General features: G+C 39.3%; 1 protein-coding gene across 1 annotated transcript; it reads left to right on the forward strand.

Moving 5' to 3' along the window:
- Positions 1-5,467: 5,467 nt before the first annotated feature.
- LOC120795887 (TLE family member 5-like) lies at positions 5,468-14,644 on the forward strand. Its single transcript, XM_040138134.1, has 7 exons — positions 5,468-5,817; positions 9,266-9,363; positions 9,682-9,745; positions 10,200-10,244; positions 10,328-10,390; positions 10,510-10,584; positions 10,837-14,644. Exons 1-7 carry the CDS (start codon positions 5,791-5,793, stop codon positions 11,074-11,076), a joined length of 612 nt encoding a protein of 203 aa, XP_039994068.1. The 5' UTR covers positions 5,468-5,790; the 3' UTR covers positions 11,077-14,644.
- Positions 14,645-15,695: the final 1,051 nt, after the last annotated feature.

Consider the following 15,695-nt stretch of genomic DNA (forward strand, 5'->3'; position numbering starts at 1 on the left):
TTTTTTGAGGCTTGCTTTGATAGTGCCAGTGAAGTGCAGATACTTTTTTTGGTCTTTGACCTTTTCTACAGGTGACTTATCCTTCATCCTCATTAAGGGCTATCACAGTGCATCAGACAGCAGGGAGTGGAGCACAGGACCACAGTGAACCAAGTCATCCACTACTAATTCTTGTTTATAAATCGAGATTACTTGCAGTATGTGTTATAAGAAGTATAGGCAGGGTGTTAATGCAAACATAAGGTGTGTATGTAGAGAGTTTACCAACACTAGGCAGTTTTCTTTATGTATTTCTTCATGTGTCTGGCCCTTGGGTGAATTAGGTGGACCCATTATCTGGCTCTCTGACTTTAACTACTTCATGTTTTATTTGAATTGGTATCACAGTGTTACCTGTCACACCTCATGCTGTGTAGAAAACACTCATCACTAAAGACACTACTACCTGGACAAGTATTGCATGTTTCCCCAAGTATTTAAGTTGTACCTGATAGCCAAGAAATCTTGATGACCATACTGGTGGGATTGCATGTTTTAACCCATTAATTGCAAATCCTACACTGTATTGTTGAGCATTTTTTAATTTATAGATTGATTTCCTACTTTCCAGGCAGCTGCTGGTTTCTAATAATCCCAGTAAGGTTTTGAAAAGTAACTTGCAGAGTGTCGAAACGTGATTGTGAGAGACATTCAGTCTCCCTTTTTTTCCCCCTTTTGTCACACTTGCATTATTGTGTGGTAGTTGCAGTGGTGATGCAGTGAGCAGGGCTATTTCAAATCTCCCTTGTGAATGCTTTCAAAGAAGCTCTGTCATCTTAGTTTTGATCATTGGTTCCCCATAAATGTATTCGGAATCTGCATGGGTCATAGAATCAACGTAGGACGACAAACATAGATGTAATGTGAAGCATAATGTGCATTTGGTAATTGTGGTGAAAAATTTTGCTATTTGGTAGCCACCTCTTAAATCCCAAATCTTGAAATGTTTTCAGAAGAAGTTGAAAGTACCAAGTACCAGTCCAGCTAAGTAGGGATGCACCAATCCAACTCTTCTGATACCCCAACTCAGAGTATCTGCTAATACCCAGTACCAATGCAATACCAGTGCTCTTTTTTTCCAAATTTAAAATCGTATACCTCACTCTGTGGAGCTTTATCGGAATAGTTTTATTTTTAAGTAACATGAGACCAGGGATAGCTGTGGCATTAAAAACTGAGTTGGAGTCATGTCGTCACTGATTGAGGAAACACCTAATTTAAAATGACAAAGAAACTGTAGTCGATGTGGATCGGTTATGTCTGGCTAATACCCGATCTCAAAATGAGGTCAATATTGGCACTGACAAACAGTCTGGCATATTTGGTTGGTGCACCCTTATAACTGAGATGAGTTTTCACCAGTCCAAATTCTCAATTGCATCACCCCGTAACTTAAAGTGAACATTTGGTCATCTTCATTTTTCTGTAACGGCTCACCTCGTCTCAAACCAGTTTCATGTCACTCCAAGTTGATTTTCTTAGATACAAACAACCAAAGGCTGATGAAAAGATGGGGAATTGATCTAAAAACACAAGATTCAAAAAATGCTAAGCACTCGTAAAGTTTTAACACTATCTAAGTTAATGGGCCTAAAATGCGTTTGTTTTTTTGTTTTTTTTTATTAAATGCCAGTGTGTTCCTTAACTGCCATTTTGTCTGCTGAAAAATGACACTAACCTTGTATAGAAAGAGGCAGACAGCCAACCGTTAGACAGCTGACATAAAGAGGGTCTGGATGCCAGTATTTAAGTGGAATGATTATACCAGTATGAATACCCGAGTATTTATCAGTAGTTGTGTTAAGATTTACTTTGTGTTGAGTGCAGCTCACTTTAATAGTGACAAACCAGTGTTGTATTTTTAAACTTGACACTACAACTCTGGCACAAGGTGAAGGGCTGACTGGCTTTTAGTGTGGGTTTGGTAGTTTGTTAGCAGCCCATTTGTGCAGTGTGTTTTTGACACATTTTTATCTCAACATATATGAGCTGGATAGAGGGAAGGCAGTCTGTATGACAATTGAATCTCCTTCTCATTCTTTAATTCTTGTCGTTTTGAGCATTAACCAGTGAAAAGACTGGATTGGTTTTTCACTTCAACACACTCATATTTATTGCCTTTCATTGCCTTGAATGATGATAGATGGTGTTGCTGGCCCGTCATGGTTTTACAGAGCATGCTCTGTAAAACCTTTCGATGGCCGAGGCTGTGTGATGTCCCTTCCTGTGGTGAGCCTGTTGGAATAAGTGGAATCAAACTTATCTTTTGGACATCAGTATGGAGTGCATTTTCAAAAGCTTAAGCTTGTTCCTTTTTTTTTTTTTTTTTTTTTTTTTTTTTTTTTAATTTTTAATTTTTATTATTATTTTTTTTATTGTGTGTTTGTGTGCTTTTTTTCATTTTCTCTCTGTGTATGATAAGATGACATTACAGGAACACTATTATTTAGGACCACTTGACTTATTTTTCCTCACTCCAATGAAACCTGAAGGTCAATTGTGTAGTGGTGTATAAAATGCTGTTTGTTTGTTTTTTTTTTTTTTCCCTCTTTTATTCTGTATGTAAACCAAATGTAAATGATGTATTATACTGAGTGTGCCAACCCCACTCTATCTAGAGCCAGGCTCTCTCTAAGTGCCAACGCTGTGGTCATCATCAAAAGGACCACCACCCAAGATGGTCCCCCTTTTTAAATAAAACACACCAGAGACTAAAAGGATAGACGATTAATTACACACAAAGACTTTATTCTGTATTTAAGATTGAAGATTTAAAAGATAATCTGCTGTTTTTTAAGAAACTGTAATTATAATTGCATGAGCTGTTTATTTTGTGTTGGAAGTGAGGGCTTGGATGTTTTCATTGAAGCAGAGCCCTTGATGAAGGGGGTTCAATCAGTTGGTTATTATCGATTATTGATTTACATAACTCTTGCCATATTTTTTTTTTATGTGTTTCATGTATTTGTTTCAACCACTGTTGCCTGATCCTCATTCAAACATGAACATGACTTATGATCATTGCCGCCTTCTAAGAGAGAAACATAATGACAAGGTATCTGTTTTAAATTGAAATAAATTTGTTCCTATACTTGCTGATGGTGTGTGTGTTAAGTGGGTTTCATGATTCTGTATGTGGTAAAAGTCTGAGGTAACTCGATATTTCTGAGGTCTCTAAATATATTATGACTAGCAGTTTTATGATGTCCAAGATAATACCACAGGCAGCAAAGTTCCTGTATCTTGAGGCCTGTATTTTTTTTTTTTAATCTTACATGTCAAATCTTAGAAACAAATATGAATGTGAATTCTTTGATTTTTAAGTCTTAAATTGTACAAACAAACTTTTTGTTCTCATCACTGGAGCGTTTTCCAAGAAGATGCTCCTGAAAAATGTGGCCATCTCAGTTGGTTTCTGTTACTCCTATTCATTTTGTGTGATTTTTCAAATATCCCTCAGGGTCTTGCTGTCCTGCTGTAGTTGTATTTTTAAAGCCATAGTCAGGCCCTGTTGAGATTATCCTGATTTTAGATGCTGCTTAGTGTATAACCACTCTCTACCGATGGTTTAGATGGTCTCCTACTGGGGCCCCTTGGTTGTGATTATCCTGTTTTCTCTTCATATATATGTCATATTATTATAGCATGGCTGCAGTAAAGCTGGCCAGAGGTGTAAACAAATGAAGCAGTCACTGTGGGCCCACAGATTAAGTTTCTGATTTTAGTTATAAGACCAAACAGCAACCCCAGATATAGAAAATTTGGGGGCACTGTATTGAGTGCTCTCCCAGCTCCTGGCTAGGAGCTGGGAGAGCACTGGCTTTAGGGAGGTGCTATAAAATATTTTGGGATGATTTAAAGAAAAAAAGCACTGTATTACATTTCGGGTTTTGCAGACATATCAAAATCATGGACTTTTCAAAGCCTGTATCTGTAGGATCTGAACATTTCTGTCTTAAGAACCTCTTAGTGGTAGTATCAAAAAGGCGTCAATGATAGACCTGAGCCCAACTGAATGTGACCTGGAGACATTGACAATAAAGGTATGAAACACATAAAATGCACCAATTGTCACTTGGATTGTCTTGTTGTTTTGTTTGTTTGTTTTTAAATAAAAAGAAACAGCATCAGAATATTTTGAAAGATGCTATAGTCACAAAAAAATCGACCCAAAGGGGGCTTCAACATTGTATAATCCTATGTTTTTGTTCTTGTTTTGTGCCTAATATTCAATTGTCCTCTTTGAATCCTAATTATAATAAACTGCATGTAATTGCCATTGGCATGATTAGGGGTGGATGGGTGGGTGTAACCTGTTTAGGGGCCTGGGGCAAAAATTAACTGATGGACCCCTATTCTGAACCCCTACTACCCTCCCTCCGTGCATAGCCCCCAAGCTCCCATTTAAGTTCAGTCCTAACAGGAGACTAGACACTGCAGCTTCAATATATGCCCCAGAAAAACCCAGAGACCAACCAGCAGTCTTATGCTGGAATAATAATAACTTGGAGGTAACTTGATTAAACAGCTTCCATAATATAAAGTAAAATAATTTAAGTCTTGAAATCCTCATTTTGACACACGGCCCCTGTACAAAACAAGGCAGGATCCTTTGGTAATAATCATTGATGGATTACTGAACAGACACCAGACACAGGACTGGGGGCCCAATGGGTCAGAGCCTCTGTACGAAGTGAAATTTAATATTTCTTGTTAAGAAAGTCAATCAAATCAGTGCAAAGAGAATCAAAATGACCACAAAGAGATGCAAAGTGAACACAGTTATGCAAAATGTCTTCAAGACAAAAAGACTTGTTTTTTTTGCCTCGAAAAAACTAGAGATAAAAATACTACAAAAAGTCTCAAAACGACCTGAAATAGATTCAAGATTGCTACGAAGAGACACAATCTGACAAGAGCGACACAAAATGACTGCAAGACAACTATAAAGAGACTGTAGGACTATCTGTGTGACTACACAATGACAACACTGAGGTGTTTTTGTGTGTCTGAGAGTCTCAATTCACTTGCAAAATGTCTTTCTCTCTCAGATGTAGGAAGGGTGGGGAGCCCTTAACGTGTGAGTGCCCAGGGGCCCATTGTCTCATAATCTGCCACCTTTGCTGATACGAGCTGCTGCTTCGAGAAGTGAAAAATGTCAGTTGTGCATAGAAATTTGCAAAGATTATTTTAATGGAAAACCGACCGAAGCGCAGTAAAACCGGGAGTTTTTGAGAGCCAGTTGATGATCCAGCCCTGTCCCCTCAGCCCGTGCTGCGGGGCCCCGGCCGCTCTCTGTGCGGCCCTGGCTGCGGCGACGAGCGGGTCAGTTCAGCTCTGTGTCACACGGGGCGCCCGCTCCTCCGCTGCTCAGTTTGTTTTCCGGGTGATGCTGCTCTTCTCTTCAAAGCAGAGGAAAGTCGGGGGCTCATGTGTCAACATCCAGGGTTTCCCCCGGGGAGGCGTAACGTTAACGTTATTCCACAAAACCCGAGGTTGCTTTGAGGACCCGTTTTATTTTTGTTAGCCTGTTCATCGTTGGAGGCCGCGGTGTTTCTGACCGCGAAGACCAGAAGGCGAACGTCGGCTCCTGCTGCTTTGACGTTAGCTAACGTTATTGTAAACGATGACAGAGTACAAAGTGCGAATAGCGTCTCCAATCATTTAATACTATCTGGGGACCTGTTAGCTTAGCCAGCTAGCCTGGTAATTCAATTACAGCAAGGGAACAGGGCGAAACACACTGCTGACATGATGTTTCCTCAATCAAGGCACTCGGTAAGTTGACTAGTTGAACTTGTCCCAGTTGGAAACTAAGCAACTAAGCGAAGCCGAGCTAACGCTAGCTAGCAAACCGACAGCTGATACTAGCGCTGCTGGCTGCTGGTAGCTGTCAGCTTGTCTCACAATGCCAGACCTCTCGTCTCCATCTCCTCACGACGTTTAGTACCGTTATAACGCAGGAGAGGCGTCAGCTTAAACAAATTGAATAAATTTAGTCAGTTGGTTTGTCGCTAACTTTCCTGTATTCGGCTGCAAAAACAGCCCGTCGTTAGCTAGCGTTACTCCAAACAGCTAATTGAAGTTCATGGTTGAAATCTGCGAGATTAAATCAGTGTATTATTCTGCTTTGGTTATCTTAATTCACTGTTACTAGTGTCAACAAACCAAACTGACTTTGACAAACCATTCTGGACACCTGGTGGAAAAAGACTTTATCTTTAAAATGAATTAATCAAAACAACAGATACTGCTGCAGAAATTGGGTAGAGTTTCAGTTAGCATTTGTCAGCTTTTAATGAGATCGGAGAAACGGCACTATAATGGGAGAATTTAAAACCAAATGAGACAAGTAACTGTTAACGAAAGGCCAAATTAAATCATTCAATATGTGTTTTTTGACAGTCTAAGAAGTAGTGACAAACTAATGCCAAATGAACTGTATTAAGTAGCCACTTCAGGAAACAGCCAGTGAAGAAAAAGGACCCTTACAAGTCAGGAAGGAGGTGGAAAATTATGCAGTTTCTGAAAAAAGCACCACTGCAAACACTCCAACAATACTGGATCATGTTACCATAGTTTGCATGCTAATCAGTATTAATACTTGGTTAAAACAAGAAGAAGCTGAAATGATTAGGGCTGCAACTAACGATTCGTTTCCATATCGATTAATCTGATGATTATTTTCGGGAGTGAGTGATTGATCATTTTGCCATAAACTTTGACAAAATAGCACAGAACATGTCACAGACAGCGTTCCAGAGTCCAAAGACATGTCTGCACACCTCTTGTTTGGTTTGACCAACAGTCCAAAAGACAGAGATATTCAGTGTACAATAATTAAAAAACAAAGAAAAAGCAGCAAACGCTCACATTTGGCAAAGCTGGAACCAGAGAATATTATGCAAAATGATGTCAATTTTCTGTCGATCGGTATATCAACTAAAGGTTGCAGCTCTTGAAACGAGAGAGAAACTAAGAAATTAATCTGAAAATATTGTTGTAAACAATCATTTGATTCATTTTGAGTCATCAAAACATCACTGGTTCCGGTTTCTCAACCGTGAATATATGCTGGTTTTCATAGCTGTCTATGACAGTAAACTGAATATCTTTGGGTTTTGGACTGTTGGTGGGAAAAACACCTTTTGTTTTTTTTTTTACAGTAAGAATTTCTCTCTATTTTCTGTGTATTTTCTAAATAAAGTAATCGTTGGTTGCAGCCTTGTTCTTATTCTGTTGTTTAACAAAAAAGTATCATAACTTTATGACCAACTCAGACAACCTGCACTGAGCAACACCCAGAGCAGAAAACCACAGGTGAGAGAAGTGCTGCACAAGCACACACAAAATAACACAGACCATTAACCAAAGCACTGCGACAAACGCTTCCTACACTGCTGTGTCCTGGTTACATGTGAAGTGTTTTGTTTAAAAAATGTACATATGTATTGTTGTTGGTTAATTTCAAAAACGTTACTGCTGATCCTCTTTCTGAGGCCAGGTTGTATCAAGGATCTTCCTAAAGATGTGGTGACAAGCAAGACAAGTTCAATTTCAAACCGCTGTTGGCTGACAGAACATTAACCCCTTACTTACTTTGTTTCAGAGAGATCCGTCACACACAGCTCTTTGTCAGCTGCGACTGACGGTTATCCTCATTATCAATTATCTGTTGGTTAATTTTTGCTAGAGCTGCAATGATGAATCGATAAGTCGGTCATCAGAATTGCTGTTTTCTGCCTCTGAAATATTTAGGATTTTCTGCTCTTCTCTGTTTCATATCACAGTAAACTGAATATCTTTGGTTTCTAGACTGTTGGTCGGACAAAACGAAACATTTGAAGCCGTCACCTTGGACTCAGACACACGGAAGTAGATATTTTTCACTATTTTCTGACATTTTACAAACTAAACAATCAACTAATTGAGGAAAATAATTGGCACATTAATTGATAATGAAAATAATTTTTAGTTGCTGCCTTAATTTTTCTACAGTTAATCGTTTAGTCTAAAAAAAACTTCAGAAAATAGTGAAAAATTCCCCAGAACTCCATGTGACACCTTCAACGTGTTTTGTCTGATTAATGGTCCTGAACCAAAAGATATTCAGTTTACGATGATATAAAATAGAGAAAACCAGCAAATATAGAAAAGCGTGAAAAGCATTTCTTCTTTGATAAAAGACTTAAACAACTGTGACGTGTCTTTTTCATGACTCAATTACTTGTATAGTATCTAAAATGTTAGAAAATAGTGAAATATGCCTATTGCATTTTTCTTTCCTTTTTTCATTTCTTTTGTGCTTAGAAAGCACAGCAATTGAATGAAGTTTGCATTTTGTATGCAGAGTTTTGACCTCTGTGTAACCGAGTGACTCCATCCTCTCTGCTCAGTCCCCGTAATCCTGCTGGAAACCTCTTGCCCTTGTGCCACTTATGTAGAGAGTAATGAGGTTTAGGGCACAGGATAAACCCTGGATTAGAGCTTTGGACTGATAGTTTTTCTATACATAACCAGACTTCTAATGCAGCCTCTAAATACCTCTGACATATGTTCAGCATGGGCACACTTTAATCTCGCCTTCTGTAAACACATTTCCTCAATCAACGCACTGTGTTCCTAAAAGACCCGGGCCAGCGATTTTGCTAAAGGGGACTGTTGCATATCAGTTTGTCAAAGATAACTGTTAAAGATATCTATGGTTGTTCGAATAATTGAGTGCTAGGTGATCTCCCTTTCTGGTTTGTAGCGTACAAGTGAAACATAATGTTGCTTTCTTTATCTCATTTTACACTCAAAGCTCAGTTTAGGGCTGACCTTCATTTTGACTATCCTCTCAAGGGGTTAATCTCAGAGGTCAAACTGCTGTTTCTAAACAAACCCAAACACACTTTAATTAAAACGCGCACTCATCGGTTTTCTAAGCAGCAGGACAAAGACATATACACCAATGGCCCATTTTATAATTCCTTTCTTGCTGGGACAGGTTATTGTTTAGTAAAGCAGAGACTGTGTAAACAAGCTATGGTATCAGATGACCCATGCCAAATACAGTTTTGTTTTTTGTTTTTTGTCCAGCAGTTGTAGAAATAAAGGAACCAGGAGCACCCTGTAGGGTGAGAGGAGATTTCTTATTTGGATGCAGGGATCTTTGTGAGTGTACTTTAGGCCTCCGTGTGAGTTTATGAAAACTGCTCAGGTTGTCGTCTTGTCGTTTCCTCAGGCGTCTTCTCAGTCCAGTCAACCCCTCAAGTTCACCACTTCTGACTCCTGTGACCGCATCAAGGATGAGTTCCAGTTCCTCCAAGCACAATACCACAGGTACGCAGTTAAAACAAGGAAACACTTAAAACAAGGAACACAGACACAGTTAAAACAAGGAACGCCCCAATAAATGTCGCACATCATCATTATAGGAAATTACAAACATGTTTTACATCCGCATTTGTACTAAGCCTCTGCATTGGCCAAAGCAGGTAGAAAAATACAGGGTATCGGTTAACAAAATAAGCTGAAGAAACATTTGTGGATCCTTTCTATTAATGCTTAAGGATCCAGCTGATGAAATTCAGTTGAATATTTTCACTTAGACATTTTGCATTCAAGCTGTGCTCTAATGCTTCTGTATATTCTCCCCAGTTTGAAGTTGGAGTGTGATAAACTGGCCTCTGAAAAGTCAGAGATGCAACGTCACTATATCATGGTAAGTCCGTTATCTTCCCTCTGCAGTGTGATCTGGTTTTTTATTTGTTGAATCCGATCTTCTGAAATCTACTGAGGTGATGTCTTTACCACAGCTGTTTTTAGTTTCCTATTTCCTACCACATCTTGTCCTGCTTCTGCTGTGTTCAGACTGTGAAAGCACACTTAACAGAGCTATAAGCAGCCTCATTTGGTTTTATGTATATATATGTTTAGTTTAGTAACAGACTTAACTAACTACACTGCAGTGATTTGGATATTTCATAATAATTGTAAAAATTACAACTCTAAGTGTTTGTATTAAACTGAAATATGTGTAATCTCTTCTTTCTGTATTGTGCAGGAATAGTTAATGCATACAGAGCAACAGTTTGTGTGTGTACTCATAAAACGGTACAGTAGATATGTTTCAGTCTATTATAACTTTTGTCTCATTCTCCCTCTGTTTACTTTAGTACTATGAAATGTCCTATGGGCTGAACATTGAAATGCACAAACAGGTAATTACCCTCCCCTATAATGCATTTTTCTTTAATGATCCTTTAGATATCAGATCTAACCTTTTAAATTTTTTTCTTTGCAGGCGGAAATAGTGAAGAGACTGAATGGGATTTGTGCTCAGGTGCTGCCTTACCTGTCCCAGGAGGTAATGACACTGACATCTTGGCGAATGTGTCCGACTAAGAGTCTCTGCCAGCTATTTATTCTTTTAATCATATAAATGTCTGGCTAGTCGTGCATGACCATGTTGTGTCTTTGTTCCAGCATCAGCAGCAAGTGATGGGTGCCATAGAGAGAGCCAAGCAGGTCACACCTCCTGAGATGAACTCTATCATACGGGTGAGCTTTATTTCACGTGCTGTTTACTCTGTCTTTATTTACATACATCAAATTTCTTTTTATTTATTTTTTTGTTGATTATGCCACTTCTGCTTCCAAATGGTTTTCCCTCTACTGATACAAAAAAAGATACTAAGACATTAAAAGATTAAAGTAGGGCCACAAAGGATCTGTTACCGCAGCTAATCATAAATAAGTTGAAAACGTAGTTAATATGAACCGACATTGTCTGTACCACCTGTGTGTTTTCAGCAACAGCTCCAGGTGCAGCACCTGTCCCAGCTCCAGGGCCTGGCCTTGCCCGTGACCCCGCTGCCCCTGGGCCTCACCCCCCCCACCCTGCCCGCCGTCTCATCCAGCTCTGGCCTGCTCTCCCTCTCCTCCATCCTGGCCAACTACTCCCACGGCCAGGCCCAGGTGGTGAAGGAGGACAAAGCCCGGGACGCCGCAGAGAGAGCACCCAGAGGAGAGGACGGGGACAAGTCAGACTAGTGCCGACACAGCTGGGAGGTTTGGAGGGGGATTTTATGGGGTGAAGTGTCGAAAAAAGAAAGGTGAAACTGTAACTGTAAATGGAGATTGATGTAAGTCTGGCTTCCTGTCTGCTGAGTGTTAATGTAGAAGAGTAACTGCAGGGATGATGACAAGCAGAGAGGACGGAGTTTAAGCTTTTGGATGTGCAGAGAATGAAACTGCTGAATGACTGAGAGTGAGAGTTCTTATTATTTAGGGGTAATAGACTCAGTTCAGGCTTCTAGACTTTAAATATATGCTTTTTTTTTTTTTTTTTTTTTTTTTTTTAGTGTAAGCCACTGTTGGTAGGCTTAACCTAGATAAATGTTTTCCCATTTGAAGAGAGAGCTGAGGATGAAAGCTAACAGCAGTCTCCTTTACATGGATCTGCCTCTCACAGGTTTATTTTTCTTACTTCTTATTGTTATCAGATCTGTATTCAATGTATTTTTTTTTTTGTTTGTTTGGTTTTTTTTTTAGTCCCTCTGATTGTTTCTTACTGGCCGCTGTCTGCTCCTTTTCCTCCTCGCATGACGTACAATAGCTCAATATCACCGCTTTCCAAAATGTTGACTGGAGCTGTTTGGACTGTGATATTGTGCATTTATGTACTTGGAGCCAAATTAAACCTTAGTCGGATGTCAAATGGGATGTTTTAAAGGGACCTTTCACTTGTCAGGTGCATTCAAACCCTTCAAAACCTAAACCTCCTGTTTTCATATGACCAACCACTGGATGCATTACCTTAGCTGTGTACCTCAATCCCAAATAAATGGGATTTTATTCCATTAAAAACCCTATAGTTTGTACAAATGGTAGTACACCCAGCTTGGGAGTTAATTTGTGTTTCATAGGCCTAGCTGCTGCTGCTGCTACACGCGCTACATGGCACGGACCATGACTCGTCTTTAAATGACAAGAATTACGCTCTGAAAAAAAATTGAATTTATTTTGACATGTTGTTTTCGTGAAGTTAAAGACAGGCTATAATTAGTCTATAATTGTCTGTGTGTGCTCGAGTGAATGTGATTGGAAAGAAGAAAACACTTGCTTAATTAAACTTTTTTTTTTTTTTTTTTAAAGCACCTTTTATTTTTTCCTCACCCCCCTGCATCAGCCCTTTCCCCTTGCTGGTCAACTCTTAGACAAACTTGAACAGGATCTAAACTTCAGAACCAGATGGTCATCACCAACAGACTACTATATATCTGTAAGTTAGAAGAGCACTTCAGTTTATACTGAGACTGTGTGGAGCACCTGTCTTTTCTTTTCCTATCTTGTGTGTGACTATAAGGGGGGGATCTTCCCCTTTTTTTCATTTTCCCATTGTTTTGATGAAGAATGTGTCCTGGGTGAGTTGCTAAAGCTCTGTAAGCAACGGCAAACGTGCGTTCCTTAAAAAAAATAACATTTTAACAAAATTATTACAATCGGAATTTGTGCTGTCGACCAAATTCTTGGGTCTTTCGTGCAAAAAACCAGGCTGGTTTTTATATTCAGAACATTTTCAAACAAAAGCTGTGTCCCAACTCCATACTAAATATTGATTCTATAAAGTATTAAAAAAAAATAGAATTTTGTCGCTAGAATTTTTCAGAGTGGCTATAGCCTGATGATAATCCGACCAAATGGCCAATTTCATTAATCGGACATTCACACCTACTTTACACTGTGATTGGCCAGCTGTGCAGAGGGGAGACGATAAGCAGGGTTTGAACTTCTGCCTCTACCTCACCTTATTAATTCTTCACGTAACTATTTCTTTCACTCTGTGTGTGAGCAAATTAGTGCAACACTCTGAATTCACTCCAGAGGGAGACTGTCTGGAAATATGCAGCGTTATCTCCATATTTAAACGATCGTCGCATCCCACCCATTTCTATGACGGCCGGCTTTTTCACTCTGCCTTCGAGTGTTGCTGTTGTGATCAGCTATAAAAAATGTTGCCTTTAGTCACGGTTGGACAACATGACATACATAAGTTATATTTTAGCATACCGGACCTTTATTCTAACAAACTAAACTCAAAACAGTTGGCATACATACAAAAAACACCTGATTTGTGAGTGTACTGTTGATGGACACTATTGTCCCATAATGCAATGCGCAAAGTAAATGGAGGAGCTTGTCTTAGCTGTGGAAAAATAAAACTGATTGTTGAAAAGTAATTGTGATGGTGTTGGTTTTTGGAAAAACGTTTTACTGTCTTTTTTAAGTTAAATTTGCAGTGGTCACAGTTTATTTGTCATCCGGCAAAGTGAGTGTTGCGTCACTTCTTGTAAGTATAAAACTGCTAAGTGTACTGATTTCTTGTATACTGACAGCAAAAACAGTTTACTATCAACGTTATTATATAGTACATACTGTATGCAAATAGTATGGAATTGGGACACAGTTTACGTCTGAGAAACAGGAAAGTTCATGTTTCAGGCAGCAGAGGGCAGCAGCGCTCTCACATTGGTCATTAGTATAAAGACACTCACAAGGCTGACATCCTTGAGGCATGTAAAGAGGTCCAGGTCAGTCTGGTAAGTCAACATTATTGTCACAGCTGTCCTCTTCTCGTCTTCTCTTTCTGATCGTGGGCCGAGCACCGGTACTCTGCAGGTATTGGCTGTTACTCCCCTGTAATGTGAGCGCTTTCCAGAACTTTGACAACCCACCTTTTAATGTCTGAGCACGTCCCAAGATTGGCGCTTAAACCTTTCTCTCTGTATTTCAAATTTGAAAAAGCACTTAAGTTGTGGCACAGTGCTCTTTTTTTTTTTTTTTTTTTCTTCTTCTTCTTCCTGTTTGTGCTAGTGTTGGGGAGCTGCAGGGTTTCCCTCCCTGGAGATTTGACTTTGATATATCGAGTGCGAGAACAGATCAGTTAGTCATGTGCACTCTTTATGCTGACGTCGGTCTCTGTAGAAAACCTCCTTTGGCAAAACTCAGACATATGAATGGTATGTGTGTTTGTTTTTGCTGTGAAGGGCCAATTTGTATACATATGAATATATCAATATACATATTTTTTAAAGCATTTTTGTATGTTTCAAAGCTGCTTTTTAACGTGTGTGTATCATGGAAGACTTAAGTGTTGTATGTGTGCATTACAAGCCTACAGTAAGAGGCACAATGTTGTATTCCATGTCGTTTTTCCTGTTTTTTCTCTCCCATTCTCTCAGTAGGCAGTAACACTTAACATTGTTTTCTAGGTTTGTAAATGTTTTATCCTTTTTTTTTTGTGCAAACAAAAACCAGTTTAATGTGTTTATGAACACAGTCTCATTTTAAATATACCTGGGGCAAAAAAAAAAAAAAAAAAAAAAATGTAAACAAGCAACTGTGTACTCTAATGAGAATGAATCAACCTTTTAGCAGTAAGGAAGCTTCTCTGGTGCCTTACAAATAAAAGACGTGATTGAGAGTGGTCATTTGTCTTTGCATGCGAAAAAATACTGAAACAATCTGAGGGACAGAATGGCAACATTTAAAGGGCATCAGAATCACTTCAGCACTGGCTTACTGAAGCTTGGACTCATGAACAGTAGCATTTTGGAGCCTGATTAAAATGTTCAGTCTGATAGTCGACTTCTCTGCAGCTTCGTGAAATAATCTGTGATATGAGGTCTGGTACTCGGGGTTGACTCAGATAAAAGTTAGGAATTAATTTGATTACAGGAGACACAGTGTAATTAAAAAACGATGAGGATGAGTCACCACGTAACTATGACCTTGTGAGTTTTAAAGAATGTCTCTCATCTCTTTGTTTTGCGTCACGCTCATCGTCGTTTCCAGCAGATAAGCTTTAAAAAACAACAGCACGCCACCTGCCCAGCAACAAGCAGCAGACAGACATGCTCAGCAACTAGTTGGTGAACATAATGGAGCATTTAGCGGCTAAAGAACCAGATATTTCCCTTAGGAGTTGACAAAACAGAGCTAAAAGGAGAGGTAATATTGGACTTAGATTCATCATGTGGCCAGAAGCATGAATTCAAATGAATGCTGGCGCTGCTTCATGTCTGCTGGATGTTTGCTTACAGGTTCACGATATCCGCTTAATACGGTGAGTATGTCAGTGTTGTGTTTGCAACTTGTTGCAAAAAAAAGAAAAACCAAATAGAATGGAAGCAGGTTTAAATATTTGGCTCACCCAAATTACCAAAAATATGGTGGTGAATGGCATTTTGTTGGTGTTCTCACCATTGAAACATTACATCACACAACTGATCTGATCTCCTCTGTGTCCTCATTATGCTCTGGATAATCTCCAGAACATGTAGTAAACAGCTTTCATAGGGCGAATGTTTGGTAAAGGTACTGTAGTCTCAATGAAAACCACCCACAGCAATGTGTGCAGCCCAACCAAAACTGGATATTGAGAGTGATACCCATGTTGTTATTTGAGACTTATTACAGTTAACAAAATGTTTGTCATTTGGATAAAACTGACCCTTCTGAAGTTCTGTATTAAAAAAAAAAATCCCCGCCATAGCGGAGGATCATACCTATGCTGCGGCACTCCGATCTACCATGTGTGAGAACTTCGAGCTGTTTTCTTTTGGTAAACACCTGATCCGGCTCAACAGGCCCATTTCCCTGGTACTGAG

This window comes from Xiphias gladius, chromosome 10 (assembly GCF_016859285.1).
Source record: "Xiphias gladius isolate SHS-SW01 ecotype Sanya breed wild chromosome 10, ASM1685928v1, whole genome shotgun sequence".
NCBI classification, from domain to species: Eukaryota; Metazoa; Chordata; class Actinopteri; order Istiophoriformes; family Xiphiidae; genus Xiphias; species Xiphias gladius.

Bases quoted from the DNA above. Each gene is read 5' to 3' on its own strand.
- LOC120795887 (XM_040138134.1), top strand. From the start codon at position 5,791: ATGATGTTTCCTCAATCAAGGCACTCG. The intron at 5,818-9,265 runs GTAAGTTGACTA...TCGTTTCCTCAG, and splicing joins TTCCTCAATCAAGGCACTCG to GCGTCTTCTCAGTCCAGTCA. The intron at 9,364-9,681 runs GTACGCAGTTAA...TATTCTCCCCAG, and splicing joins CTCCAAGCACAATACCACAG to TTTGAAGTTGGAGTGTGATA.